Raw genomic sequence first — 26,088 nt, 5'->3', positions numbered from 1 at the left:
CTTTGGCCCATGTAACTGTTGGCTTTGCAGGCACACGGGCAGCAATGGAGGTCAAGAATTTTCAAAGTGGAGCCTCACATCTGGCTTCTAAAGCCACAGTGAGGCGCCTAAGTAAGTAGCCTGGTTGGTCAAAGGGCGGGCAGGGCAGCTGGCAGCTCCCAATGAGCTGTGCCATTGTACGTAGGCTGAGGACCTACTCCACTGTTGACTAGTGTCCTTTGCTCTACGGTACCCTGGGGAAAAGGTGCCATCCCTGCAAAAGAGGCACCATTGCAGGACCTTCTCCAGGTCCTAGATCCCTGCTTTGACACCAGCTTTTCCTTAGCCAGGTTCCTGCTGCACCAGGAAGCTAGTAGGGGCAGGTGTTCCCGACCTATTGCTATTAGCTGGGCAAGGATTCAGAGCCGGAGCCTCGCTCTGAGAAGCTGTAAACTGCAGGGGAAAAGGGAGACATCCACGATGAGACACTGAATGGAGACATTTCTCAATGGGGCTCAGGTGGTTGGAGTCAGAGCTGTGTTGGCAGAGCACCAAGTGAAGAAGCTTGCAGTAACTGCAGCCTCTCTAACTCCTCTTTAGTGCTCCATGGTGTGTCCCCTCCCTTTCCTTCTTGATTCTTTTACTAACTGTAAATGCACCATAAAAATAGATCAAAATTGCTTAAACCACCATCATTAAATCAGTATGGGCCCCCTCCCATCTCGGTGGACAATGGCTGAAGCAAAGCATTTGTTCCATAGACCGAGCAGCAGTCTTTATTGCACTGAAAGCATATTTGCTGCTTGATGGAAGGAGAAAAAAATGTGTGCCTGAATGGGAAAAATCAATGGGGCTCATTTCTCCCTGGATGCGTCGTGCTGGGCCATTCAGCTAGCTGACATTGCGGGAGGCCAGGCGCATGCAGCCTGAGGCCGTATCCCAAAAGGATCTCTGGCGCAGTCCTGCAGGCACTGTGGAAATGTTGCAGCAGTGGGGAAAGCCAGCAGCTGCCTGCTCTCCTCTCACCAGCTGGTGGTGCTGTGACTACCCTGTCTGGAACTGAGGGATCTGTGGTCGCCGTAACTGCAGTAACTCAGTTTGAGCCCAAGCCCCTTTCTGTCTACACACAAATCAGCTGGACTAGGATCAGGAAGCACTCAGGACCCACATCCCTGCTAGGGGGGTGGGTCAGAGCCTGAGTCCTGCTGTGATTTGGATCCAAGCCCCGTCGTTTGGCAGCGAGGATGCAGCTCAGACCACAGATCCGAGCCAGAGGGTCTGGGTAGTGCAGTATGGATGTATTTGCACGGCTGTGAGAGCCAGGTTCAGATTTACAATGCAGTGTGGAGACTCAAGTGTGGGCTGGGAAACACTGAGCCACAAGCCTGGGTCCTATAGGGTCAGGTTTGTAATGCAGTGTAAACATACCCCTGGGAACCCCTAATGCAGAACTGCGCTGTCCTGCTGGAAGCCCCCCTGAGTCACAAATGAAAGGGCTACTGCGAGAGGAAAGAATGGTCCAGTGGTCAGGGTGCTCTTTTCTCTGCCCTAAACTTCCTATGTGATTCTGTGCCTCAGTTCCTGATCTCTACAATGGGTCAATAACACCACCCTGTCTCATGGGGGTGTGATGGGGATAAATACATTAGAGATGGGGAGGCACTTAGATACTGCACGAATGGGAAAATTAAAGTAGTCGGAAAATGCGATTATACTTCTGACATCATCAATATCCTACAGTATAACATTGGTATCCTGCATGCTACTGGGATGTGCCCATTGGAAAGACTTATAGACAGAACTCTGTAAAGAAGATAACGTACGTTAGTTGGAAGTGAGCTGTGATTCTTACACATCTCATTGGTGAGAGGTTCATACCTGCCTTTAAAGTGGCTATTTTGAGTAGATAGATGAGGGTTTTGTTTCTTCAGAGAGCCTGCCCAGTTGCAGGAGATGCATCCCTCAGAGGTTAGCTGTTCCTGGGAGTTAGGTACAAGTTTGCTTTCCCAAACTTCAGCCAGCAGGTTTTGTTCACTTGCCCAGTGCATGATGTACATGCACAATGTCATGTAACCTGAGGTCTGTTGCTGGTTTGTAATAACACAGAGTAATGCCAACGGACAGTCCACCCCACATGCTTTTCCAGAGAATGTTCAATTTGCAAATAAGCCTTTTGGTTCCCCTCAAGTACTAAGAATCAGTTTCCAAATTAGAGCCACCTCAGTGCTTGGGAACAATGCATTTTCATAGGCTTCAAACGGCTTAAGAACCTCACTGGGAGTTCCTTGCCTTCACGGAAAATCTAAGGTTCAGTAAGGGAAGATACAGTGGAATTAAGAATAAATATATCCAGCTCTCATGAGCGTAGCTGGTTAGTCCCACTGTCCAATTACCGCCTAATCTGTGCATATTCTGGATTGCTGAAATCCTGCAACTCGTTCTCTTCAGATTCTTCTTCACTGTCTTCCTGCCTCTGCAGAGTGCTCCGAATGCTCTAGAAATGAAGATGTAGAAAGCCATTATGCAGCCTACCATTTTGATCTCCTATCTCCTCTACTCTGCTATAGGTTTCCTTTAGTGAGGTTACTCCAGAATTGCCAGAATCTGACTTTCAGGCTACGAGTAAGAGGGGACCCAAGCGAAAACCCCAGATCTAAAACACCCCTCAGACTTTGGGGAAACATAGATCTGAATGTGAACTTTGATGCTTGGGCCTACAGTGCTATATTTACTTAGTTACATGATCCAGCCGATATCTGACTCTGTGCTACACAGACATCTAGCCAGGGTGTAGGACCAGGTCCTGGTAAACAAAAGCAAGCCACACTGCAACTTGAGCTGTGTAGGAATCTGTTTTTGTCTTAATAAATGTCTCCCATTCAAGAAAACTGTGATTCCATATATCATGACCAAGCCCATCTCTGATCATAGCTAGAGTTGTGTCAAATTGGCTGGGGTGAACTTGGACAAGAGTGGGGTTTAGCTAGATAAAAGAACCCCCAAATTTCTCCACAGCTCAGTGACCCCCATGAAGTTCTTAGTTGTTCATGAATTTGCTACAAAATAATATTTTCTCAGCACGTATCTGTTAAGTATTTGTTTAAATTTCCTGGACCTTTTTCACTGTGTGACACTTCCTTGATCGTCATATGCCAAGATGCTTGTCTGGGTGCTTTTTAATAGCAGCTGGTTTATATTTTGGTAAACAGGGCAGGAGTTGTTAAATGTCCTTCCTCCTTATTTATAACTTTCAAAATCGGTTCTAATCGGAGCCTAATTTATGCCAGTTCCCCAAATACGGATAAGCTGGGCTCCTTCGGCCAAATACTCCTGTTGTTATTAACCACGTTTACTTGGTAGTGCCTAAGGACCAACTAAGAATGGGCCCTGCTGCGCTAGGTGCTGCCCAAACACCGAACAGGAGAAGTTCCCTGCCAGAAGAGCTGACCAACTAGAGCGACAAGGCAGACAGAGGTTGGGGGAAGGGGTAGAGCACGCAAGTACAGTGAGCAATGTGATGACAAATGTCATGTTAATGCCACGATTATTTTGCAGGGAGGGGAGGAGTAGCAGAGAAAGGCTACTAGGATGATCAGAGGAATAGGGAACCTGCCTTATGAGAGGAGACTTAAGAAGCTTGGCTTGTTTAGCCTAACAAAAGAAAAGCTGAGGGGAGATCTGATTGCTGTCTGCAAATACATCCGAGGGATAAACACCAGGGAGGGAGAGGAGTTGTTTTAATTAAGGGCCAGTGTTGGCACAAGAACAAATGGATATAAATGGGCCATCAATAAATGTAGGCTTGAAATTAGACAAAGGTTTCTAAGCATTGGAGGAGTGAAGTTCTGCAACAACCTTCCAAAGAGGTAGTGGGAGGAAAAAACCTAACCTGTTTTAAGACTGACCCTGATATATTTATGTTGCAATTGCCTACAATGGCATATGGCCCATCCGTGACTGCTAGCTAGAGAAAAGAGCCAATCAGCAATGACTCCAGTGTTTGTCTGGGAGTAAGTGAGTGACGCTTTGGCCCCCTTCAATCTCCATGAGCTCAGCTTTGGAGGTGGTGACAGCCATGCTCCTCTTCAGGGGTCACTTCTCCCCTCTCCCCTGAGTGGTTTGAATTTACTTTCTTTGAGCACTGGGGTGGGGGTGAGGGGGCGGTCTCAGGTTCTAATCCAAGGCCAAAATCTTATTAGGGCACAACCAGCGTGTCGCTGCATCTCTCTCACCTGGCTGCTGGTGGACCATGGCAGGGTGGAGGAAGGGTGCGTGGTACTCATTGGCCTGGCATCGTAATTTCCAGAAGCAATGTGGATCTTCGCTCTGAAATCCTAGCAAGGCAACACACTAACGGTGAAGGTCAATGCCAGCTGTAGATGAAGACCTGGCGTGCGAGTGGGTGTCTCCCGCGTAACAGTACAGTGAATAAATGCACGCTAGCCAAGGAAGCTGTGCGAGCTCGGTTTCTGGGACTTTCCTATCTGCTGTATAACTAGCACACAGGGCTAAACTGGGAGCAAATGCAAAACAGCTGGGAGAGAGAGTTGGCAAACTCAGCTTGATTTAATCAAACCAAAGGCATTGGCTTGTGCCAGGGGTGGGCACTTGCCACTAGCCCTTAAGAAGCTGTGCGCTTTTCCCTCCATTGCTGTCTGGGGTCAAACCATGACCCTGGCTCCTTCATAGTGGCTTGTGCCCTGGGGGTTCCTAGCAGTGAGCAGTCGTTGCTGCATCTGTGCATGGTGCCTGCACGAAGGGGAAGGTGCCTTGTGCCCTGCGCTCCTGCTTACAGGCTGGACGCAATCGGCCACTAAGCATCCTCTGGATTAGGCCAGAAGTGTGCAAGTGCGTGAACAATATACACGCAGAGCTGGCTCTGTACTGGGTTAATGTGGGGAGTATCTTCTTGTAGACGGATGGACTTGATGAGGCTTTTTTATCTGAGATGATCCCGTGTGATGGAAAATTACAGGCGCCTCAGAAATACAAATTGCTCATTAAAATCTTATCTCCTTGTGAATAAAACATGCACATGAGTGATGTGCTGCTCTCAAGCTGCGGGGGAAGGGCCAGAGGGGGAGGTTACATCTGATCTAGTGAGTGTTGATCCAGTGGCCTAAGCTGAAGGTGGGACTCAGGATTCCTGGGTTCTCTTCCACAGACATATCATCCAAGGTCAAAAGTCAGGTCACTGCCGTGTGCCTCGGTTTCCCCATCTGTATATTGGGGATGATGATACCTACTTCTAAGAGGTGTTAGGGATTCATTTACTGTTGGCAACATATTTTAAGCTCTGGTGATAGACATGGCTGCCCAAGTGTTCTAATAGAACGGTGCATTTCCAACCCGCGTACCTCCATATCTCTTTCAAAGTCATAATCGTCCAGGTTCTGGAAGGCGCTGGAATAGATCTCGAGAGCCTTGGCGTGGAAAACCATCTCGATGGTGACAAAGTCCGAGAAAATCTTCTGCAAGAAAGGAATGTGGGGGTGGGGTGTAACATGGGCCAGCCCTTTCCTACTCCTAATTATCCAAACCCCTTGAAATATGAGTTGTACTGAAAGCACCAAGTACCTGCCCTCTTCCCCAGCATTGACAGCACTTAAGGGCGCCCCCTTTGGCCAGTTAAGGAGTGGCATCACAGGGATCTGGAGGGAGTTCCATTTGCTCTGCTTTGACCATATGGATGGTGGTTGCAGCCAGAGACTAAGGCCTTGGCTACACTGGCGCTTTACAGCGCTGCAACTTTCTCGCTCAGGGGTGTGAAAAAACACACCCCGAGCGCAGCAAGTTACAGTGCTGCAAAGCGCCAGTGTAAACAGTGCCCCAGCACGGCTCCCAGCGCTGCAAGCTAATCCCCACGGGGAGGTGGAGTATGTGCAGCGCTGGGAGAGCTCTCTCCCAGCGCTGGCGCCGCGACCACACTTGCACTTCAAAGCGCTGCCGCGGGAGCGGTCCCGCGGCAGCACTTTGGAGTTTCAAGTGTAGCCAAGCCCTAAAAGGAAACAGGTGAGGAAATGAGGAGGAATGAACTCCAGCTCCAAAGTGTGGTCTCTGTACAGTCAAAACTGCTCCTAAAAGCCCTTATTCCCCAGATCAAACGGAGCCCTAATCCAGCTGACACCCGGGGGGATATAGGGACTTTTAAGACAAGGGACCATTGTAATCATCTTCTAGTCTGAACTCCTGTAATTCAGGCCAGAAAACCTCACCCAGAGATTCCTGCACCAAAGCCAAGCTAGAGCAAATCTTTCAGAAAGAAATGTCCGGTCTTGATTTAAAGGCTTCAAGGGATGGAGAATTGACCACATTCCTAGCTAATGTGTTCCAGTGGTTAAAATGACCCTCAGAGTTTAGAAAAAACATGCAACTTATTTCTAGTCTGAATTTACCTAACCAGGGCCGGTGCAACCATTTAGGCGGACTAGGCGGTTGCCTAGGGCGCTGAGATTTGGGGGTGCCAAAAAGCGCCCCCCAATTTTTTTTTAAATGGTTGAGCAGCCGCTGTTGCTGGGACAGAGACGGAGTCTGAGCTGCCGGCGGCAGCCGGGACCCCAGGGGGTCCCCGGGGTCAGGGCGCCGCCGCGGCAGCCGGCAGCCCAGGGGGTTCCCTGGGTCAGGGCGCTGCTGCGGCAGCCCGCAGCCCAGGGGGTCCTCCCGGTCAGGGCGCCGTTGCCGGCAGCCCAGGGCTTCCACTCGGTCAGCGCGCCAGCAGGGCCGCCCAGAGAGGGGGGCAAGAGGGGCAATTTGCCCCAGGCCCTGCAGGGGCCCCCACAAGAGTTTTTCGAGGCCCCTGGAGTGGGGTCCTTCACTCACTCCGGGAGCCCTGGAAAACTCTCGCGGGGCCTGGGCCCCTGGAACTTCTTCTGCTCCCGGTCCTCGCTGGCGGGGGGGGTCCTTCTGCTCCGGGGCGGAAGAACCCCCGCCGGTGAATTACCGCTGAAGCGGGAGCCGCTGCCGACATGCAGCCCGGTCTTCGGCAGTAATTCAGTGGCGGGGGGCCCTTCCGCTCTGGGACCAGTCGCCGAAGTGCTCCGGAGACCCGCGGCGGGGGTCCTCTGCCATAGAATTACTGCTGAAGACCCGGCTGCACTTCGGCAGGTGGTCCCGCTTCGGCGGCAATTCGGCGGTGGGGGGGCCCCGCGGTGGGCCTCCGGGGCACTTCGGCGGCAGATCCCGGAGCGGAAGGGCCCCCCGCCGCCGAATTACCGCCAAAGCGGGACCTCCCCGCTGCCGCAGACCCCAGGCCCCCGGAATCCGCTGGGCTGCCCTGGCGCGCCGCTGGCAACCCAGGGAGGTCCCCTGGGTCAGCATGCCGCTGCCGGCAGCCGCCAGCCCAGGGGTTCCACTGCGCAGTCCTGCTCTGAGAGGATGCGGAGCAGAGGTGAGCTGGAGTGGGGAGGTAACGCAGGGCTTCTCAGGCCAGGGGGTGGGGAGCTGCCATGGGGAGCTGCCACGGGGGTGGGTGGCACACTTCAGGGCGGGGGGGGCGGGGAGCTGCTGCAGGGCTGGGGGGGGGGGCACAAGGTGGAAGTTTCGCCTAGGGTGCGAAACTTCCTTGCACCGGCCCTGGGTAGCACAGCTGGGACTAAACCTAGGTGCCCAACCCAGGTGCACTACCCACTGGGCCGAGCTGGGCCTCCTACACATCGCCAGCAAAAAGGAAAATCACTGAGCATTGCAGGAAGAGGGCTGCCAAGGCAGGTCAGCAGCAAAGAGCAGATCATGCCACCAGACTAGTATTCAAAGGGTCTCAGGATCAGATTCCACACCCTGGCTGCACTGGGGACCTGCCTGGTGAAAGGCTTTGGCATAAGACTGGAGGGGCTGAGGGAAGAAGTAGCGCTCGTCTCCCATACGCCATGGAGATGAGCAGGTTGTCAAACGGAGCTCGGCCCACGCAGCCCCCGGGCAGTGGCGTTATGGCCTTTAAAACCCGCTGCATCTGTTTAAGCAACTGCCTCTGGCTGCAGCAGCCCGGGTGGCTGAGAGCCCTGCCCTGAGCCATGTCTGAACAGCTGCCTCCTCACCAGGGGGCAGCTCTGCACTTTGGTTAGATCTGCTTCTTGCGCCCCCCCCCCCCACCCGCAGCAAAGGAAAAGCATCAGGGAGCCCCCCCCCACGGTGGTTCTGTCAGAAGTGCAATGAATACGCCTGTGCTCAGCAAGGCTAGACTAACCTCAGGCAACTGCACTGTGTGTTATAAAACCAGGCTTGTCCGCTCAGCTCCTTCATGATCCCCTGGCCACACCATCTCCCTTCCAGGGCTGGTGCAACCATTTAAGCGACCTAGGCGGTTGCCTAGGGCACTAGGAATCGGGGGGGCGCCATTTTCTTCGGCAGTGACTGCGGCAGATGGCTCTTCAGCCACCCTGGTCGCCACCGGCCTTTAGACGGAGGGAGCTGGGGCAGGGGGGCGCGGGGAGGGCCGGCTGCAGCAAGTGTGGGGGGGCGGCACACAGGGGAACTCCCTGCCACAGCTCGCCCCTTCCCTGCCTCCTTCCCAAGCACGCCGTGGCTGCTTCACTTCTCCCGCCTCCCAGGCTTGTGGTGGCTAAGCTGATTGGCGCTGCATGCCTGGGAGGTGGGAGAAGTGAAGCAGCAACATAGTGCTCGGTGAGGAGGCAGAGCAGGGGTGAGCTGGGCCGAGGGGTGTGCCTCAAGGTGGAGGGTAGGGGGCTGCCATAGAGGGGGCGCCACTATGGGGGGGGGCGCCTCAGGGCGGAGGCTCGGGGATGGGGGAGGGCGCAAGGTGGAAGTTTTCCCTAGGGTGCGAAACATCCTTGCACCGGCCCTGTACCTAACGTCAACTTGTAGTCACAAGATCTTGCTATGCCTTGTCTGATTGATAGAAGAGGGCTCTTTGCTCTGTCTGCTCTTAATCATCTCTTTGAGAAGCTACATAAATTTAGTCTTTCACTGCAGGGCAGGTTTCTCAGACCTTGAATTTTTCTTGTAGCTCTTTTCTGAACCCTTCACAGCACACTATACCTGGATGTCTTTCAGTTTCTGTTTCTGGAACTCATCAATGGTTTCCTCGAGCTGCTGGGTGGTGCGGCTGGCGTCTACTGAGGCTTTGTGCACGTTTGACTCAGCCTGAGAAAAATCACAAGGGAAACACAGCATCATATGGTTCCTACGCTGTTCCTTCAGCTCCAGAAGGGGTTAACTTCATGGGCATCGGGGAGCAAAGGCAGCTCAGTGGGTGCAGAGTATAGAATTACAAGACTGGGCCTTCAGAGAGGAAGTATGATCCAGTGGTTAGGGTACAAGCCTAGATCCTGGAAACCAGGGTGCATTTCCCTGCTGTGCCACAGACTTCCTGAGACCTTGGGCACGTTCTCTATCTTCTCTGTGCCTCAGTTCCCCATCTGTACAATGGGGACAACAGCACTGCCTTACCTCCCAGGGGGTTGTGAGGATAAATATATTCAAGATTGTGAAGTGCTCAGATACTCTGGTAATGGGGAGCATACAGATCCCTAAGGTGGGTAGACAGGCCAGAGGCACTGCCGCACCGGGACCAGCAATGAGACCCAGAAATGGTTACTGTGCAAGCCCCCCCATCTGTCAAATCCATAAGCCTCCCTGTCCCAGTGTGGAGGTGGTTGGGGGAATGACCGTGCCCTGGTAAACCCTCGTTATAAAGCAGCCCTGGGATTAATGCAAGTGGAGCAATGCTTGGGCTTGCAATGAGCAACCTTAAAAACGAAGCGTTTGCCTTACTGCTGTGTAAATACCTCAGTCCAATATTGTGTTCAAGGGCCCGATCCTGCATCCATCACAGAATCCAAATGCCCCTGTATCTGACATTGGCTTGCATTGATTGACCACAGGGTGCCGAACAGGAAACCTTTTAGGTTCCCATTGCAAAGCCAATACCACAATCAAATAAATGGTTTCTTTTGAAACTCACCCAGTGTCTATCTCCTGGGGCTGCAGCCACTCTGGGGGTGACGTGATCTCTCTCTGACGTATATACCTGGACCCTTCCATGCTTAGATCCCTGTTCTGTTTCACCACTTGATGGTGATATATGTGCATGCTTTTTAGCAGGCCTGACATTATCCAGCAGAGGGCAGTAGGGTATGCATGCTTCACGGGGGAACAGACCCATGGCCCAGTGTGCCTTATAATGGCTGTAGTTTCATAAGCTTAAAGCCCTGTGAAAACCTTTGAGAGATCTAGGCCAAATTCATCCCTACGGAGCTCTACTGAAACTAGCAGAGTGACAGCAGAGATTTACCTAGCCCTTTTCCTTGAGAACCAATTCAGCCTATATGGCATATATGTTCTGTATGTGTCCCCTCCCTGTGATTTTTATCAGCCAGGGGTTTAACGTGACCATAGGATCTTAGTTTTCTAAGGATTCATCTGCTCCTACTGCTTATTTCCCATCTGCCTATGATTTCCCCCTAATTCTCTGTATATGACTTTGCAATCATTTCCATCTTCAGATGGGGAACAAACAGAAGGTTCAGATAGTCATAGGGCCTGAATTTCAAAAAGCAGAGACCTGTTTTGTGTGTGCACTGACCCCACCCAGGCACCCGAGTTGACACATTTGCACATGCACATGGCCAGATAGGTGCCAGGGGCATATGTGGAGCCCAATTTGTTCTTGCACATTCATAAGCCCACCTGCTGAGTAAGCTTTGAATTCTGCTTGTAAGGAGCTGGCACCTGGCCTCATGCATGTATCCTTAGTCAACGTAAATTAAGCTACAGAAGTACAATGCAGAGGATATCTGCTCTTACAGCAGCAGGGTTGCTTCTAGCTAGTATGTTTCTTAAAGCTTCTTATGAGGTGCTACTGGGTCCTGAACCAACAATGTCTGTGGAGGGGTCAGGGCATCAGGAGTCAGGTCTTCCTTTTCTATTCTTAGGATAGGTTACATCTTCCTTCTGAATGCTGAACTAGTTGCTAAAGCTGGAGACTGAGAATCAGGACTCCTGGGTTCTTTTCCTGACCTGTCACTGACTTGCTGTGTGATCTTGGTTAAGTCACTTCCCCCCCCTTTGTGCCTCAGTTTCCCTGAGTTGTTTCAGCTTGTAAAATGGGGATAATGAGACTGACTTTCCTTGGTATAGTACTTTGAGATTTACAGTGGAAAAGCCCTATGTGAGAACTAAGTTTTGTTATAAACTACCCAGTGGTGGTTCCTCTAGGTGAGGGAGGCAGCTGGAAAGTGCAGCATAAGCAATCAGAAGGATATTTTTTTTCTGGGCATGTTGAGGGGGGTCGGATGCATCTCCACGGTGGCAGACACCCTCAGGGAGCCCTACAATGATTTTCCCTTCCAGTATAAAAGGTTCTATAGCTTGCACGACATCCCTCCTGCAGCTAGAGAGAGGGGAGGAAAGGCGCGAATGTCATTACAGGAAAATGGATGAGGCTTATGCCGGGGCTATTTCAGGTACTTAAACATGTGGCGTAAAATCTGGACCAGCGGAGCATGGCGCATCAGTGTGTTGATAAGAAAAGCAGCTGGGAGGTGAAATATAGCCTGCCTTAGTGGGGATCTCAGGTAGGGAAAAAGCAGAAGGGAAGCTGGCTGGCAGGGTGGGTGGATTTCAATGCTTTGTGGTGCTCAGTCATCCTTCTTTCTCCTTTGAATACAAACCTGTAGGATAAGCATCCGCCCAGCCCTGGCAGGCGATGCATCCAAATGTTAACCCTTTATGGTCATGCTGCACACACTACTAAGTAAACAGTGTGTCCACTGTGCATTCCTGCTGAGACCTCAGGCCCAATTCTCCTCTTCCACGGGTGTCAGTCAGGAGTCACTGCACTGCCATCAGTGGCGCTGGTCTAAACAGTGTACACGATAAATGAGTCCCTACTAGCAGCGCCAGTTGAGATCTGGTGCCATTGTGCTAGGCTCTGCACATGTGTGTGGGAAGAGGAGAGGTGGTCACAATATTGAGGGGGGGGGGGCGGGGTTCCATGAAAAATTTTGACTTTTCATTTAAAAAAAAAAATCCCTGAAAATTTTCAGCCAAAACATTTTTGATTGTTTTGACAACAAATCTAAATTTTCTGCAGAAAGCAGACACTTACCAAAAATGTGGTGTAACTGAAAACCCAATTTTCCATCAAAAAAAAACAGTTTTCACAGAGAAATTTTGACCAGTAAGAGAGAGTCCTTGCTCCAGTGTGCTTACAGCTTAAACCGACAATACAACCCAGGATGGGAGAAAAAAGTCTGATTCCAGTTCCTGGTGCTATTGGAAAGAATTGACTGCACCAATGCCATGCTGTGTTATAAATACCACAAGGGGGGTTAAGAATGTTCTGTCCTGCCCTGGGTCGAGTGTGTCTCTTTAGCACTCACCTGTGCTTTATCCTGACAAGCTTTTACTGTCCATTGCTTGAAATTATATCTTGGGCACAGGACAAATATTACGCTCAGAGGAATTTGTGCTTACCTGGGACTGACGTCAATAGTCAAGGAACAATCTGATGAGACAGGGAGAGTTTATAGACACAGTGATCCTTGTGCTGGTGTCTGTGTGACTGGCTGAGCCCAGAATAACTAACTGAACCGAGCAGTTCTAGTCAGATGCTTGTGGGCAGGAAGGAATCTTGTGTTCTTACGCTGACTGCATTTCTGAAAGAGGATTTTCACCCTGGGGCAAACATGACAACTACTCCCCCATAAAATGTAGGCTGAGCTTTGCCTGTGATTTGATTGGAGTGCCTTTTAAATAGTGCCAATCAGACCAGCATATCAGCCCGGAAGGAACACAATTTATTGCCTAGGGTGCCCATACCTCCTATTTTGGCCAGGACAGTCCGTTTTTTAAGCCCTGTCCTGGCTGTCCCAACTTTTTTGGCAATAGTGGGCATTAGTCCCGTTTTTACTCTTGGCAATTGGATCAGTTGGCAAGAGCAAACAGGACTAATGCCCACTTTTGTCAAAAAAGTGGGGTGCAGTGTGGGGAAATTTATGGGGGGGTATGTGAAGATGCCAGCCCCTTGTGTGGGAGGGGAGGCAGGGCTCACACGGGGGAGCGGGAGCAATGAGCCAAGGCTGCAGTGAACAGAGGGAGAGGGGCAGGTAAGGTTCCTGCAACCCCAGCCTCTTGCAGGGCGGGGCAGGCTTCCAGTGAACCCAGCATCACAAGGGGGGCAGACAGGGTTCCAGGGACCCAAGCCTGGGGTGGGGGGCTGTCATGTTTTCAGCAACCCCAGCCTCACAGCGGGGGGGAGGGGGGGAGAGAGCTTGGGTCAGCCCCACACGGTTCCTGTTTTCCCTTTGGGAAATATGATCACCCTAATATTGCCACATAGGGAGTGATCTCAGTGGAGGGAGGTGACCTGTCAGTGCAAGCAACCGCTTTGTAGGAGCTCTTGCCCTTAAAGCACCTACAGAGCTGGTAGAAAACCCAGCAAAAATCATGGCCTTTTTTTTTTTTTTTAGATTTTTACTGTTTCTCCCCTCCCCCACCATTCACAAACCTCCAGCGACCTCTGTAGCAGGTGGAAAACCCACAAAGGTTAATGGAAAAATAGAGATGAAAATCTGCCAGGTTTTGCCCTGAAATTTGATTCCCCCCCCCCGCCCCGATGGTATTGAAATTCAAAAAGTGTCAAGCAACTCTGTGCGTGTGCAAATGAGGAGCAAAACCTGAGTGCTTTTTGCATCTTGCCTCTTGGAGACAGGACCCTAGGGGAGCGTGAGTCTCTATGCTGCCCCATGTAGGAAGCTGAGCTGGGGATCCTTGTGGTTCCCTAATCAGCATGGACCGCTGTGAATCTACAAGAGAGAGTGACATCCAGCCCTTCTGGGGAGAGCCCATACTAGTCCCTGGATGCAATGTTTTGTTTCCAGAGGAGTTGGGCCTACACAAAGATATCCAACTACTTCTTTCCCCCTTGAGGATCTTTGGGACTTTCAGCTGAGAATTCCCTTCTTTGGAAAAGCTGCGGAAGGGGTTGCTCGTTTAAAATATTTGTCAGGCAGAGGGAAATCTCTTGAGCTGTGGAAATTATCCCTTTGAAAAGGTGTCCCACCCAGAAAGTATGAAATAACAAGAGACAAGGTGGGTGAGGTAATATCTTTTATTGCAACAGTTTCTGTTGGGAGCAGGGACAAGTCTTTGAGCTGGCACAGAGCTGTTCTTCAGATCTAGGTTACAAACTGACCCACCTTGCGTTTAGTTGAGACATTCTGGCTATCTTCTCCAGACCTGGGGAAGAGCTCAGTGTACCTCGAAAGCTTGTTCCACCAACAGAAGTTGGTCCAATAAAAGATATTGCCTCGTCTGCCTTACCTTTCTCATATCCTGGGACCAACACGGCTACAGCAAACAATATAATAAGGTGCGGGGACGGGGGGAGGGATATTTTGGAAAGGAACATTACCCTATTTCCCATTCACACGCCATTCAGTGAGGGCTGAGGTGGGGAAGCGCTTAGAGTAGTTAGCTGAGCCCAAGATTTATGTGCAGAACATGGGTCTGGGAACAAATCTGAGAAGCGTGTGACCAGATTGGCGTCAAAATGTAGCACCTGTGAAATCTCCCCTTTCACATCTGCAGCTTGATAAGGAAGTGGTTTGGGGGGAGGTGGAACTGGCGGCTCATCACCTGATCCTCAGTCCCATTGCATACATCTCATTTCTCTGAGCTCTGGTTAGTTCCCAGGGAAGCCTGTGGTTAGTTTACAACAGTCTGGGTTTTCCCTTACTGGGGTGGGTGGTTTCCTGACGCAGGTCGGTTTCCAACAGATTCTGTGGAACATTCAGAAGAAACCACAATGAAACCTAAGCTGCTGAGTCTGACTTCCTACCCCTGTGTTACTGATCAGCCAGCACCCCAGGCTGCCTAACTGAGTGCTAACTCTGCGCCTCTTGGGTTTTGTAACATGGCATAAAGGATACGAGGGTGTGTCGGTCTGAGGGTGACTTCTGCCGCAGTCTCTCCAGTTTCTCCAGTTGCTTTATCTCATTGTTTCGGACTTTGTTGAACCTCTTGATCTCTGCCTAAGAGATGAGATACGTGCATTTGTGACAAGGCTGACACAGCCGGCTGGCTACGGGATGTGGCAGGGTTACTGCGATATGGCGCTTACCTGTGTCTGCTTGAGCTGGACTCCGTACCGTTTCAGCGGCTCCACAACCTTCATTTCCAGTCTCTCCACCTAAAGGGGAAAGTCACACACTCAGTATGGCGGGGATATCATGTACTCGGTACAAACAGGGCTGGCTGATAGCCTGACAGGGTTGGTGACTGCTAGCCACAAGGCAATGGCACTGCAATTGTCCTCTGCTCTGTCATCACCTCAGGGGATCCACACCATTAAGTCCTTGGTCTGTCACCACCGCTAATTACAGCAGGGACCTCAAAACAGACACTGGGCTGGCAGGCATGGACATGTTCCATGCGGGCCCCTGAACATCCATCAGATGGCAACACTAAAATGTTACTGACCGGAGCTGGATTCAAACGAGACAGCTGAGAGGTGAAAGGCCCTCTAACCCACTGCCACTTCCCTAACACAAAAGGCACAACGAGGCATGGAAGAGGGTGAATCCTCCCCGAATAGTAACCAAAGAATGTCCCATAATCCCCTCAGAAGCAGAAATTGGGGGATGATGCAGAGCTTGTCAGCTTGGATAAGGGATAGATTCACCCCTAAAGTTCTTCCTCCTTAGCTTGGTTCCTCCCTTCCAGGCTGGAAAGGACCAGGAAGACTGCACAGATCAACGCCCTCAGCCACTGAGCAGGGAAAGCAGCAATGAGCCTGGCCATCCTAGGACAGGACACTAGTTGCTAGTGTAACACTGACAGACCCAGGTTGTCGGTGGGCAGGATCAAACCTGGGACCTCTGGGGCTTAGTGCAGGAGCCTCTACTGCAGGGGTGGCCAACCTGTGGCTCCGGAGCCACGTGCGGCTCTTTGGAAGTTAGTATGCGGCTCCTTGTACAGGCACCGACTCCCAGGCTGGAGCTACCGGCACCAATTTTCCAATGTGCCGAGGGTGCTCACTGCTCAACCCCTGGCTCTGCCACAGGCCCTGTCCCCACTCCACCCCTTCCTGCCCCCGCCCCTGAGCCTGCAATACCCTCACTCCTCCCCCCCAGTGCCTCCTGCACCCCATGAAACAGCTGATTGGGCGGGGTAGGCGCTGGGAACAGGGAGGGGGAGCTGATGTGGGGGCGGTTGACATATTACTGTGGCTCTTTGGCAATGTACATTGGTAAATTCTGGCTCCTTCTCAGGCTCAGGCTGGCCACCCCTGCTCTACTGCATGAGCTAAAAGCCACGTGGCCCTTAGCTAAGGCTGTAGAGCAGACTCATTAATCGCTAAGTGGTCTCGGTGCCACTAGATGGGCCAGAACACCACATCCAGACGGTATGTGGGTTACACTAGCACAGCTTATCGACAGACAATTAAATGTTTACTGTTTCCTGTATTGCTCACATACAGTTCCATTGCTCCCTCAACGTGGAGTTCTATGACTACGGTCAGATTGTGCCTCCCTAGCTGTGATCACAATCCTGGCATAGTCAATGTTGTGGGGGCTAGGCAGCTGCTTACCTCTGCCTGCCTGTAATCCTGCACTTTGGCCAGCTCTTCAGCAAAGTTCTTCATGGTGCTTCGCAGCTCAGGGTTCTCGGTGTTTGCATAGTCGATGAGCTGCTTCACCAGGAGATCTGACTTGTCCCGCAGCTTGGCTGTCTTCCTGGCGTAGGAGGCCATCAGTGTGCAGAACTGTCCGAAATATTTCTCTGCGTTGGCTACTGTGTTCTCCATGATCCTCACTTGGCTATCTCTGGGTAGGGAAGAGAAGAGCCGCATGTTGGGTTAGTTCACCATCAATGCTGGTATGACCCAACTTTAGAAACCTGAGCCCAGAGTTTTGCAGAATTTTTCTTGTGTGTGCATCAGAACCCCACTTTGTATGTATGCAATGGGGCGCACGCATACACACATACATATATATTTGGGTCTCAGGTGTCTATTGTTGGTCAACCACAAAAGGAACAACCCAAGTCAGAAATTCAATAAATCAGGCTGAATGGTTTGTTGCCCAAGACCTCTATGGTGACAATGTAAACTTGAAATGTTGGGCCACTTGTCTAGACTGCCTTTGAAACAGCTGGAGCAGTTTCCAGTATCAGGTCACATCCGGACCCAGTGTTTATGCTGAGTGACAACATTGTCAGATGCTCTTGTTTGGAATGTCTTGAGCTTCTAACTAGACCCAAAAGCTGTCTCAAACATTTTAAAGCATCAGTTGTGAGAGTTGGCTGTAATGTATAGGAGCAAGATTTGGGTTTTTTGTCCAGCCGTACTGTTTCAGTCAATAATGGTTCCTAATGAGTCAGTTCATACTGTCTCCTTATCTCCATCCCACAGTGCCTTCCCTTGCTTTGAAAATGACCTCCCCATGACAGTGCTGGGCCTTATGGGATAGGTGATTGAGGGATTCTAGCATAGGGCAAGCATGGCCTGCATTGTGCAGGAGGTCAGACTAGATGATCATAATGGTCCCTTCTGACCTTAAAGTCTATGAGTCTATGGCTTTAAGGGATTCCATAATGGACTATGTCACAGTTCCAGGGCTAGCTGTGCCTGTCTCCTCTCTGGTCTCTGTCTACACTGCAATAAAAGACTCATGGCCTGGTAGTGGTTGGCCCAGGTCACCTGACTGAGGCTCGTGGGGCTCCAGCTACTGGGCTATAAAACTGTTATGTAGACACTGGAGCCCATTGTGTGAGCACTTGTGAAGGGAGAGGGTCTCAGAGCCCAGGCTCTAGCCTGAGCCCGGACATCTATGCTGCTGTTTTTAGTCCCGCAGCCTAGGCCCTGCAAGCCTGAGTCTGCTGGGCTGGGCTCTGAGACGTGGTGCCATAGGTTTATCGCTGTGTAGACATATCATCTGAGCGCCCCCCCCCACCTCAGGTGTCAGGCCTCATGCTTTTCTCTCTCCTGGGGTGGAATTGCGTGATTGTCCCGCTCGGAGACCAGGACCCGGGCTACAGCACCCTGTGGATCACTCGTGCTTACTCGGCGGGTCCAGCTGGGTTTGGCAGCTGCAGTGTTTCCCTTCAGGAGTCTATGAGCAGAGGTCCATAGTGACCAAACAGCGTCCATAAACCAAAGTCTGAAGGGCTAATCTTAAGAGCAGGAATAAAGCAAGGCATAAGAGAAAAAGGGTCTGCATAAGCCCAACCAACCTATGAGAGGAACCCAGGATGGCCTAGCACTTCAGGCAACCTGGTGTGTGTCTGGGTGTTCCCTGAACAGCCCCCTGACAAGTGCAACCTTCTTCAGGAGAATGACTTGTATCCCTGGGCTTTTTGGTTTTCTTTAGTGAACAGAAGTAGGACAACAGAGCCAATTGCTCTTGCATGCTCTCCAACGTGTCAGCCGCTGAGTGGCTATCTGAAGCCACTGTATCTTTCCTGCCCATGTGCAGTCAGCCTCTTAAATGCACCCCAGGTTTTCATACAGTAGCACACCCGAATCACAGTCAAACAAATACACAGGAGTCCTAAATTATTACAGAGCAGCCCATTGTCCATCACAGCACTATCAAAAGTAATGTGGATCGGTGTGACGAACTGGGAAAGTTCTTAATGTTTTCTCTGAATACTGTGTTGGTGCCTCAGTGTCCCCATGGCAGTTCTTAAGTATCTGGCAGAGCAAAGGGCCAGTGCACCTAAATGCCTGGCACTCTGTCTCCTAGCAACTGATGGCCTGGGCCCCTCCCCTGCAAAGGTGCCAGCTGAAGGTGTTGGAGACAAAGGGATCAGGTGACCTCCTGGCCCAGGAAAGGGGCTGAGCAGAGAGGAGGGGCTGGGAGCGGTTGTTAGTCTGGAGCTGGCTGGGGTCAAGGGTGGAGGGCAGACCTGGGGTCTGGCTCACTGCCCTCCAGAATGGACCCAGCCAAGGGGTCCGGTTCGCTGTATCTACAAGCTCTGTTTTAGACCCTGTTCCTGTCATCGAATAAACCTCTGTTTTACTGGCTGGCTGAGAGTCACGTCTGACTGCAAAGTGGGGGTGCAGAACCCGGTGGCTTCCCCAGGACCCCGCTGGGGTGGACTCGCTGTGGGAAGCGCACGGAGGGGCAGAGGATGCTGAATGCTCCAAGGAGAGACCCAGGAGATGAAGCTGTGTGAGCTTCTTGCCCTGAACAAGTCTGCTCCAAGGGAGAGGAGGCTCCCCAAAGTCCTGACTGGCTTGGTGGGGAGCAGTTCCAGAGCATCGCCCGGTGACTCCGTGACAATCGGCTAAACCCAGGCCCCATGCTAGTTTTGCTGGCATGGGTGGAAAATGTTTTCAGTGCCCCATTTTCCCCTTCCGCCATGAGTGGCCAAGGGGGAAAAAAAATCACCCCCCAAAAAACCCAAGTAACCTGCCCACCCTGGTGGCCAATCAGCAGAGGTGGAAAAAAAAGTCTGAGAGGCACAGCATTATAGCAAACCCTGTGAAAGTTAGCACCTGAGGCAACTGCCCCATTTGCCTGCCCTTAAAAGCAGCCTGGATTAAACTATTGCAAGGTTTGGGAAGTGCCATTTCATGGCACAGTTTCCTCACTTAGGGGATATGCTTTCACGCAGGTCTCCCTGTTTGCTGGTAGTTTGAACCCACCTAAAAACATGGGGGTTCCAATTTTGCAGACTTTGCACCTGCAGATATATTCTGAGTCCACGTCTTAGCACTGGGATGACATGCTAGCAGGATAAATAGCCTCTCTTGTGCTGCTACTTGCATCTGCAGTTTATTTGAGATACAAAAGTGCACCCATGAAAAGGAGGCTGGGTAGCTGAAGAATTACCTCTTGGTGTAGCCTGGCTTCTAGGGGTCTGATATTTGGCGTTGTGTGGCTGCCCTTTGGTGCAGCTAAGCCCCACACTGGGCAGCTCGATGGACTCATCTGGCATGTATGTGATCTGCATAGTACAACCATTGAGACTTGAACCTAGGGCCTCATGGTCAATAGCAGGGCGGGCACTTCCATTTAGGTGACCTAGGCGGTTGCCTAGGGTGCCAGGATTTGGGAGAGCGGCATTTTGCCGCCCTCGACGGCAATTTGGCGGCGGCGGGTCATTCTGTGCTCTGGGTCGGCGGCGGCAATTCTGCGGTGGGTCCTTCACTTGCTCCGGGACCCGCCACTGAAGTGCCTCGAAGACCGGGAGCCCAGAAGGACCCCCTGCCGCAGAATTGCCGCCAACGACCGGGAGCGCGGAAGGACCCCCACCTATGGCGCCAAAAACTCTGGCGCCGCTCCTGGTCAATAGACAGCAACTGTTCCAGGCTAGCTAAAAACAAGGCTCTCCTTGAGTCATTGGGAGTGGTGCTAAACTCCGCTCTGCTCCGCTCACATCTCCCAGCTGCATTGCCCTGTATGGTACTGGTGGGCTTAAGCCGATTATTGAATGCTCCTTTCATAAACTTCAAATCCGCGCCACTTCATCCTATCTAGAAACCCAAATCCTCACACTATCAGTGTAAGACCTTCCTAAATTCTTTTAAGAGCAGTATTAATGGAAAGATACAGCTGCAGTCTGCCTAGTGCTCCCAGCAGCTCTGCCAAGAGTGCTGCAGCTGTGCATCATCTAATAAAGCCTGTTGGTCTCCATCATGCGAGCTTGACTCATTGCCACAAAAGACCAGGGGGCCTTAAATTTCTCAAGACTCAGAGCTGTAGTTAAGTGCCTTCCCCCAACCTCATGCTGAAAATAAATCGTTTGCTGCTTTAGGCAAGGTGGGACAATGCTCACCCCTCCCAGGCTTGCTGCAATGAACAAAGTCACTAAACATTGCTGCCCCTAGGCCTTTCTGTCTCTTCTGTGTGGTGCAGCCAGTCAGGTTTGCAGTGTGATTTTACTGCACCCAGTGTCGGCTCCTCCTTACAGGAATGGAGTGACAAATTGGAGGGAGTTCAAAGACACGGCCAGTGAAATGAGCAGGGGTTAGAGCAGCGGTTCGCAAACTTTTTGGCCTGGGGGCCGTATTGGATTTTGGAAATTGTATGGAGGGTCGATTAGGGGAGGGGGTCATGGCCTGGCCCCCACCCCCTATCTGCCCACCTTGGGACTCCTGCCCCATCCACCCCCCCGTTCCCTGATGGCCCACAAGGACCCCTGCCCCATCCACCCCATCCCCCCACCCCCTGTCCCCTGACTGCCCCGGAACCCCTGCCCCCTACTGCCCCATCCAACACCCCCTCATTCCTGACAGCCCCCCGGGACCCCTGCCCCATCTAACCACCCCTTCTCCCTGTCCCTGACCACTCTCAGAACCCCTGCCCCGACTGCCCCCCGCCACCCCATCCAACCCCCCCTCATTCCTGATGGACCCCCTGTAACCCCTGCCCCATCCAACACCCCTGTTCTCTGCCCTCTGACCACCCTGACCCCTATCCACCCCCCCACCCCCTGACCACCACCTGCGTACTCCCCTACCCTCTATCCAACCTCCTCACTCCCTGCCCCCTTACTGCGCTGCATGGCGCATCGGTAGCTGGTGGTGCTACAGCCACACCACCCGGCTGGAGCCGGGCCACTCCGCCATTGCCACCACACAGCACAGAGCACCAGGTCAGACCGAGATCTGCTGTTGCGCTGCCCCTGGAGCTCGCAGCCCCGTCGCACAGAGCATTGCGCCAGCGGCACAGTGAGCTGAGGCTGCAGGGGAGGGGCTGGGGCTGAGCCTCCCGGGCCAGGAGCTCAGGAGCTGGGCAGGAGGGTCCTGCAGGCTGTAGTTTGCCCATCTCTGAGCTAGAGGGACTGACTTAAGAGCAAAGATGGAAAGAGCTTAAAGGTGCATAGTTTGGCTGAGAAGGAGAGATGTAACAGCCTACAAAAGGAGCAGAATTATTTAGCGTAAATACATCAAGGCCCTCAAAATCCAAAGGGATGGGGGTCTCTATAAAAACGTAAAGATGTTGGAATCAAGTTGGAGAAATGTAGGCTGAATATCTGGAAATATTTCCTGACAGTTGGATGTTCTCCCAAGCTGCAGTGGTCCACCAGGGAACTGGCAGGAAGCCCAAATAGGACTGGATGAAATACTAGATATGTTGTGGAGAACACCCTGAATTGGTAGGAGGGACCTAGCTCTCCTCAACTCTTTCCTCTCTAACTTCTGCCTTGCTCTCCTTCCTCAATAACACCTCGCTCATCCATGCTATCCACGTGGGCTATGCCGTAAGAGGTACACCCACAGTTCTCCAGTGCTTGCATTCCACAAACCACAGTGTGTGTGCATGCGTGCGTGCGTACGTGCGTGCGTGTGTGTGTGTGAGCAAGAGAGACTGAGACTCAGGGATCCATCCACTCTGTCCCCGTCTGTTACTCCCCACTCAAGTAGGCTAAAAAATGCCAATGAATTTTGTGGAGAGTTGGAAACATTTTCTTGTTCCCCCCTTTCCCCTAAATTTCCCCTTAAAGAGTTTCAGGTTTTTCAATAAAACTGAAAACCAAAAATTATTCAGTTTTTGCAAGCCAATTTGTGTGTGTGGTGGGGGGTGTTAATTGGCTTTTAGTCAAATGTTTCATTTTCCCAAAAATCTGAAAATTTTCCGTTCCAATTGTTTATCCAGAACTGGAATATTTTGACCAACATGACAAGTCTCGTGGAAAAATTTTGTTTCCATTTCTCATCCAAAACGCATTGTGACAACCAAGATGTGGATGAGCGCTAGTTTGCGCATTTTAATTCTGCGGAGGGCTGCCTGGGTGGCTAGCGATGGGCCATGACCTGGGAACTGCTGCCTGACGTGACTCAAACCTTGGAAACACACTCCTTCGCATTCATGTGTGCTAGGAAAAAGGAAAAGATCCCTAATAGTGAAACCTTAACTGGGTGTGGCCTTCAGCAGAAGCCATCCAAGCTACTGAGAGCTGTGTGCTTTTGGGGACACAGTGATGGCACTTTGCAGCCTGGCCTGATCTCTCCCTGGACCACATGGGGCAAATAGCTCTGCCAGGTCCGGTCGCAGGGTGGTGGTGGGGAAGGGAAAAGAAGGCTTTCTGCCAGATCCTCTCACCTTGGCAGTAGTGCTGGAGGGGGAAGTAAGTTACAGCCAGACTCCTGCCTCCAGGAGCCTGGGAATCTCTAGGGACCCAGTGTTTTCTGTTCTCTTGCTTGAGGCCCTGCATTATAGGCTGGATCTTGGCTTTAGGTTCTGCTGTCAAACATGTGGCTCCAATACACTTCAGTGTATGTTTGTTATCATAGTCTAAGAGCTCCAGCAGATGCAAAGTTTCCAGAAGTTGCTGCTGCTTTACACAGTTCTTAAACATTGGATACATATAGAGGATGTTTCTCTTGCTCCACTTCTCCTTAGGGTTGCTATCTGCAGCTGTAGGTGAGAGCCCTTCGCCAAAGCTGAGTCTCCATTGCCCCCCACGAGCTTGATGCTAATGCTTAAGGTCGTGTTTTTAGACATCCAGCTTCCCTCGTTAATATGCCGTCACTTGTGCATGGAGAGCCAAACGATGCTAATTGAAGGAGTGTAGGTCTTGTTTACCGTTTGTATGTGTGAGTGTCAGTGAAAATTGCGGGTTGCAGGGGCGAGCATGCAAAGTGGTGAGTTGTGCAGAGACACGCTGAGGCCCTTGGCCCGGAGGTCATCTCAGGGTCACCAGAACACAAGCAAAATTTCCAGTTACAAGTCTATTGACTACTTCATGGCTACAGGCTGCTCCTGAGCTTTGTAGATTGCTCACGTTTATTTCCCAGGGTTCCCCAAAAGTCTTAGATAACAGCAGCTGTGCTAAATATCCCCATTCTCCAGGTCCTTGCCATGCAAACCTCCCCCCACCTTCAACTATGCTCTGTGCATAAGGGTCTGTGTGCACTGCATCAGGGGGGTGACTGCAGCTTGAATGGATGGAGCTGAGCTAGCATTCATCTAGCTAGCTTGGATACCAGAGCAATGAAGCTGTGGTCAGCGCAGGCTCCATCGTGGGCTGGCTGCGCAAGTAATTACCCTTGGTTCCAGGTGGTTTTGTACAGTGTGGGCTGAAGCCCAGGCTGCTGCAGCTTCACAGGTACCGGAGCTAGCTAGATTGAAGCTAGTTTGCTTTGCAGGCTTCATGAGCTACAGTCACATCCAGTGATTGCAATGCAGCCTTTCCCTTTGAGAACGCCTTGGGCTGTAGTGATATTAATGACCACCTCCCACTATGTGCCTTTAAAGCTCCAGGCTCCTCCTTCCCATTGTTGGGATGTGCAGCAAAATCTTGGAGGGAACCTTGATGCATTTCAGAAATGTGGCTGAACTGAGCCTACCCTGTGAAGCTAGGTCAATATCACTGCACCTATTTCACAGAGGGGAAAGCAGAGGTCAAGTTAAGTGGCTTGCATCAGGTGGGACAAGAACCCAAGTCTCTTCACTACCAGCCTGCTGCTCTGTCCACCCAGACAAGCTGTCCTCCCTCACTGCAATGCCCCTATCAGAGGGGCAGCCGTGTTAGTCTGGATCTGTAAAAAGCGACAGAGTCCTGTGGCACCTTATAGACTGACGAAGTGGGTATTCACCCACGAAAGCTCTTGCTCCAATACATCTGCTAGTCTATAAGGTGCCACAGGACTCTGTCACTTTTTGTGTAATGCCCCTGTATGTCTCAGGGGAGCTTCCCGCCGCTCGCTGCAAGCTTCTTCCCCGGCAGGCACCATGGGAGGGGGCAAAGGGAAAGGACACCCCCAAGCTGCTGGAGCCCGGCCCGCTTACCTGGAAAGGACGATGTTCATGGCTGCAGGAGTGGGCCAGCCTTTCTATCACTGAGCAATAACACTAGTTCTGGCTGCAACAGGACCCACCGAAAGCACAGCTGCTCCTGACCTGGCTCAGGTGGCGCGCCCAGCCTGGTTGGCATGGCAACGCTACCAACAGAGAGCCTGGGATGTGGGTGGAGCCATGGCTCTGGTTTCCAGGGGTAACTGGGCCTGTTCTGTGTCCCTGCCCAGCTTAGGGCTGTTTCCTCTTCAAATCTGTCCATATTAATGCGTGAATCTCCCCCGCCTGCTTCCGAGAACCAGCTTTGCCCCTCCCCTAGCACCCAGGCACCGTCCTTCCTCGGCTGGCTAGGTGTCAACCAGCAGAAGGTGGCCCCGGGAAGCAGGACAGTAGGGGGCAGGCCTGGCAGTTCGGGTCTGCCTGGTCTTTGAGTCTGTGCAGGAGGGGTGATTTCGATGTCACCGATTCTCTATAGCCCCCATCAGTGCCAGGCTCGGCACTTGTACTTGCATGGCTGCCCCCTTCCCCCATCTCAGCTATGTTCTGGGGGAGCCCCCCCACAGCCTCTGTTTTTTCCCATTCTCTGCATCAGGGTGAGCCTTCTCCTGATTCACGCTGCTCCCGTGGGCGCCCCCGAATGCCTTCAGGGAGGGTGCGATGTAAAGGTCTCCCTCCGTGACTCCATATTTTGGAGGTGCCCCCACTGCAGCTCTCCCAACCCCAGCTGCTCTGGGGAAGCGAAGGGATGAATTTGATCCTTTATAATGAATCATTAGTTTTATTACCCACAATGCCCACAGTGTCTTTCTCTGTTTAGCACAGTCCCTGCCACTAGGGAAATGCAGTCTCAGAGCTGAACTCCTGCACAACTAGACAGCTGGCCTGAAGGGTGGATTAAAACTGTCCTGGCCCTGAGCCACCCAAACACTGCCCTACACCCTGCTAGGGGCTAGAGGGATTTCTGCTTTGCTCCCTTCAGACAGCACAGGCGTGGCTAAGGCAGGGGTGACACGCAGCTAAGCCTTGCAGTCTCCCTCTTGGGGCACCTCGCAAGCTTCTGCCACCTTGAGATACATTTAAACCCAGCCATGACACCGTGGCAAAATATCAGACTCTGGTCGTTGTACAGTTGACCTAGAAGCAAAAATAGGTACTGGAGTCAAGATCCAGGGTTTTGAATATGAAACACTATCCTCCCACCCCCTCCCCTGAAACCTGGTGGGGGGGTGTTTGGCATACAGGCTTCTGGTTCGGCCCATAGGCGCCGACTCCATGGGTGCTCTGGAGCTGGAGCACCCATGGGGAAAAATTAGTGGGTGCTCTGCACCCACCAGCAGCCAAGCTCCCCCTACCTCACCTTTACCTCCTCTACCGAACGCGCCATGTCCCCGCTCCTCTGCCT

General features: G+C 51.9%; 1 protein-coding gene across 1 annotated transcript; it reads right to left on the bottom strand.

Moving 5' to 3' along the window:
• Positions 1 to 1,666: 1,666 nt before the first annotated feature.
• Positions 1,667 to 24,817, bottom strand: FAM92B (family with sequence similarity 92 member B). The gene is made up of 9 exons (XM_030581976.1): positions 24,681 to 24,817; positions 16,529 to 16,763; positions 15,059 to 15,127; positions 14,868 to 14,969; positions 12,412 to 12,417; positions 8,974 to 9,078; positions 5,337 to 5,450; positions 4,212 to 4,313; positions 1,667 to 2,473 (listed from the first exon to the last, which is right to left on the bottom strand). The coding sequence occupies exons 1-9, from the start codon at positions 24,698 to 24,700 to the stop codon at positions 2,369 to 2,371; spliced, it is 858 nt and encodes a 285-aa protein (XP_030437836.1). The 5' UTR covers positions 24,701 to 24,817; the 3' UTR covers positions 1,667 to 2,368.
• Between the last annotated feature and the right edge of the window lie 1,271 nt (positions 24,818 to 26,088).

The sequence above is a fragment of the Gopherus evgoodei genome, chromosome 12, assembly GCF_007399415.2.
Source record: "Gopherus evgoodei ecotype Sinaloan lineage chromosome 12, rGopEvg1_v1.p, whole genome shotgun sequence".
NCBI classification, from domain to species: domain Eukaryota; kingdom Metazoa; phylum Chordata; order Testudines; family Testudinidae; genus Gopherus; species Gopherus evgoodei.
The sequence above is the reverse complement of the archived record's forward strand: the minus strand, read 5'-3'. Positions and strand labels throughout refer to the sequence as shown.